General features: G+C 41.4%; 1 protein-coding gene across 1 annotated transcript in view; it reads left to right on the top strand.

Moving 5' to 3' along the window:
* VWF (von Willebrand factor) overlaps window positions 1-1699 on the top strand; it is a 148623-nt gene extending 146924 nt beyond the window's left edge. The window contains exons 51-52 of the mRNA XM_013947606.2: window positions 8-105; window positions 1350-1699. Coding sequence (XP_013803060.1) covers window positions 8-105; window positions 1350-1538 — 287 coding nt within the window. The 3' untranslated portion in view covers window positions 1539-1699. The remainder of the gene's footprint in view (window positions 1-7; window positions 106-1349) is intronic.
* The last annotated feature ends 1504 nt before the right edge of the window (window positions 1700-3203 follow it).

Below are 3203 nucleotides of genomic sequence, written 5' to 3'. Positions count from 1 at the left end.
TTGGTAGGTGTGGAAGAAGAATGTCGACCAATAAGTACCAGACTGCAGTACAGAAATATCAATGGATGCATGACTGAAAAGGAAGTGCCTATTTCTCACTGTGAGGTAAGGTAAAACAAACAAACAAAGCCCCCCCACATCTTCCCTCACTGCCTTTATCTTTTTCATGAAGGGAGCCTTTGGCTCCCTCATGGCTTCACTTCAGTAAATGGAGCATCAGCTTCTGCCCTTCTCACTGGTTGACTTATACTGTGTGAACCCCATTGGCACTAATTTCCTAAAGCAATTTGGCGATGCCGAGTTTTCCCTGTTCAAGCCAATATGAAAAAAAAGGTGCACACATTAAGGCACAAAGCCTTCATTCATATCACGCCTTTGCCTCCGGCTCAGATGAACGAGCCTGAAATGGCTCTGTTAGGACTTTCTATATAGAAGAGAGTTTTCATCTCAGTATTAGTGAACCTGATTTTCAGATGCGAGTCTAAGTTTACGCTCACATATCCCTCTTTAGGCTCTGAAGCTGGGTTATGAGAATCTAAATCAACATTTAGATGCCTGATGCTTTACCAGAGATTTAACCTTGAGCTCTGTGATTTGGTACGACTTCTCTCTTAGCCTGTTAGGCTGTTGTGTTCTGAATGTTTCATGTATTTCTATAATTGGATTAAAAGCTGAATGCTATGGCATTTTCTTGCCCATCACTCCTTACAGGTAATAGAGAACTTGAAACAGGAGCATAACACTCCTTCCAGATATTCCTGTCCCTCTGAGACTGGGAACCACAAAGGACATTCTCTCCCCAGACCAACTGTAGCAGGACAACGGCTTATTTTGAAATAGCCATGCCTTGCACAAGGACTGTATACAGTCTTTATACACAAATTATAAAAGGATGGCAGCCAGGAAGTTTTGGCTTCTACCCGACCCCTTGGGTATCATCTTTAGCTGGTGCAGTAAGCAAAATGCATCTTTCTCTTTCCTATGACCACTGGAAATAGAACAGAAACAGGGAGGAAAAGTACTAAGACCACATATGTCAAGGGTTTTCAAATAGATAACTGGATAATGGCCTCCATTTGCTATTACAGAAGACTCACTCCGAGGGGAAGCTTTAAGAACAACAACAAATACTTACCTTTCTTCAAAAAGGATATTGTTACCCTCTTGTCCTGTCCACAAAGTCAGTGGTAATTAGGTCTTTAGCCATAAAGTCATACATATTGGAGTTTTATGGCAAAACACTGAACTCTGGGCAAGGAAGCCCATGGTTGTTTCCAAGGGAAAAAAACAGGTTCTGGTTTCACTGAGGTTTAGTGCTATTCAAACTTTATATCTCTTTTTCCTCTTAGGGTAAGTGTGGAAGCAATACCAGATACTCCATTCAGAGGGGGCAATGGGAAGACATGTGCAGCTGCTGCACAGCCACTCAGACCACCACAGTCATGATCCCCCTGCAGTGTGCCAATGGCACAGTGGTGCAGCATTATATCCCTTCTGCCTCTCAGTGTGAGTGCCGTTCTCGAAAGTGCACAGACTGATTATTTCCAAGCAGCCAGTTCATTTAATCTTTGAGTTTTATGACCAAGGAACTTTACAATGCAAGCCTCAATTTCGCTCTGTAAACTGTTTTATCCAATAGAATTCTGACTAACTAATTGTATCAACATAGCAAACAATAAAACTTACTAGCACAATGGAACATTATCTTCCGAGTATTCTTGGGATGGTTTATAGAAGAGATTTAAGATTGTGTTGTTTCTTTTCATCTTCACCATGGAAAATTATTCACATTATTAAAAATATAACACAGTAACAGGAACAATTTATTTTACTGGAAGAACATATCCCAAAACATTTAATGTTGTCTTCATAACTACTGCATTTACATTCTCCACTCCAGACCTTAGTGACACATTGTGGGGTTTTGAGTTTTTTGGTCTTCAGCCCCGCTCCTTCTCCCCACTGCCTCCCCCCGCTCCCCATCAGGGAGTATGGTAATTATGCCATAAGACTTCACAGCAGGAGTATTATGTTCTTGGTACATAACCAATACTGATTATGGCTTAGGCAATCAAACATTTTTCTGCAATGTGTACGTTTTTCCCCTGAAATTGAGTGCCAAAGAAATTGCGTGCCAAAGAGAGCTTTTGTAACTTCTGCAAGTCCTCAGTACTTCTGAACGGGCTGACAGACAGTCCTTACCTCTGTACTTCAGCACTTTTACAGACCAACTTTGAGAGAAAACTCATCAGTAGTCTCCCTTATTTCAAATTTATTCCTACTGTTTCCTTCATTTCTCACTGAAGAGATGAGGACTTCCTCATGCAGAGGCAACCTAATATCACGGGCCTTGCCCTTCCTTCATCAAGCACCATGTTACTGCAAGAAAGCATGAAGCTGCTGCTCATTTTGAAGGCATGAAACTGAATTTCCCCCATTCCCCCCCCCCAAAAAAAAAAAAAACAAACCTCAGCTTTCCCTTGGCAACTGGCTTGGTGGAGGCAGCTAAGACTTCATCTGTTGCACTAACTACAAAAAATGGAGCTCTTTAATATAACCAAACAGTGGAATTTTTAATGGCAAGTTTAATTTAGTTACTGTTGCCAGGGATAAGTATAGCAGGATTTAAATTCTCCATGGTATGTTCAGGCCACTGAAGAAAGATCAGAAAATATTGGGGGGGAGGGGGGAGAGGGGGAGGCAAGGTGCCAGTCAAGCTGTTTCATTGGGAAGTACTAACTTCTCCCCCCCACCCCCCCCCAAAGAAACAAACACCCAAACCAGAGGTAAAACTTCATTGTTTGCATTTTTGCAAGACAAAAATATTTTAACTTCAGATAGACTGAGGTGTTTCACTTTTTCTATAAATTCACAGCACTGATACAGAGATGGGAGGGCTGCTTTTTAAATAAATAAATAAATTCATGTTCATCAGTTTGTTATGAAATCAGTAAGACTTGGGAGTAAATTACAGGCTTAAAAAAAGTTCTTCCAGCTCCAGCAGAAGTGGCTGTCAACTAATCCAAACCATATATAGAAGTCAACCTGAAGGATAAGAATACTTCTGAGAAGCCTAGCAGAAAAGGTCAGGAAATCAGGTTGTCCCTGTGCAGCATTTAGGTTGGCATCTGTAGAAGTAGAAAGCATTTCAAAGGACCACTTGGGAGGAAAGCGCTGAGACTAAGAGCTACTCCTCCTCACAT

This window comes from Apteryx mantelli, chromosome 1, assembly GCF_036417845.1.
Source record: "Apteryx mantelli isolate bAptMan1 chromosome 1, bAptMan1.hap1, whole genome shotgun sequence".
NCBI lineage: Eukaryota > Metazoa > Chordata > Aves > Apterygiformes > Apterygidae > Apteryx > Apteryx mantelli.
Note: the sequence above shows the minus strand (reverse complement) of the source record. Positions and strands in the feature narration are given on the sequence as shown.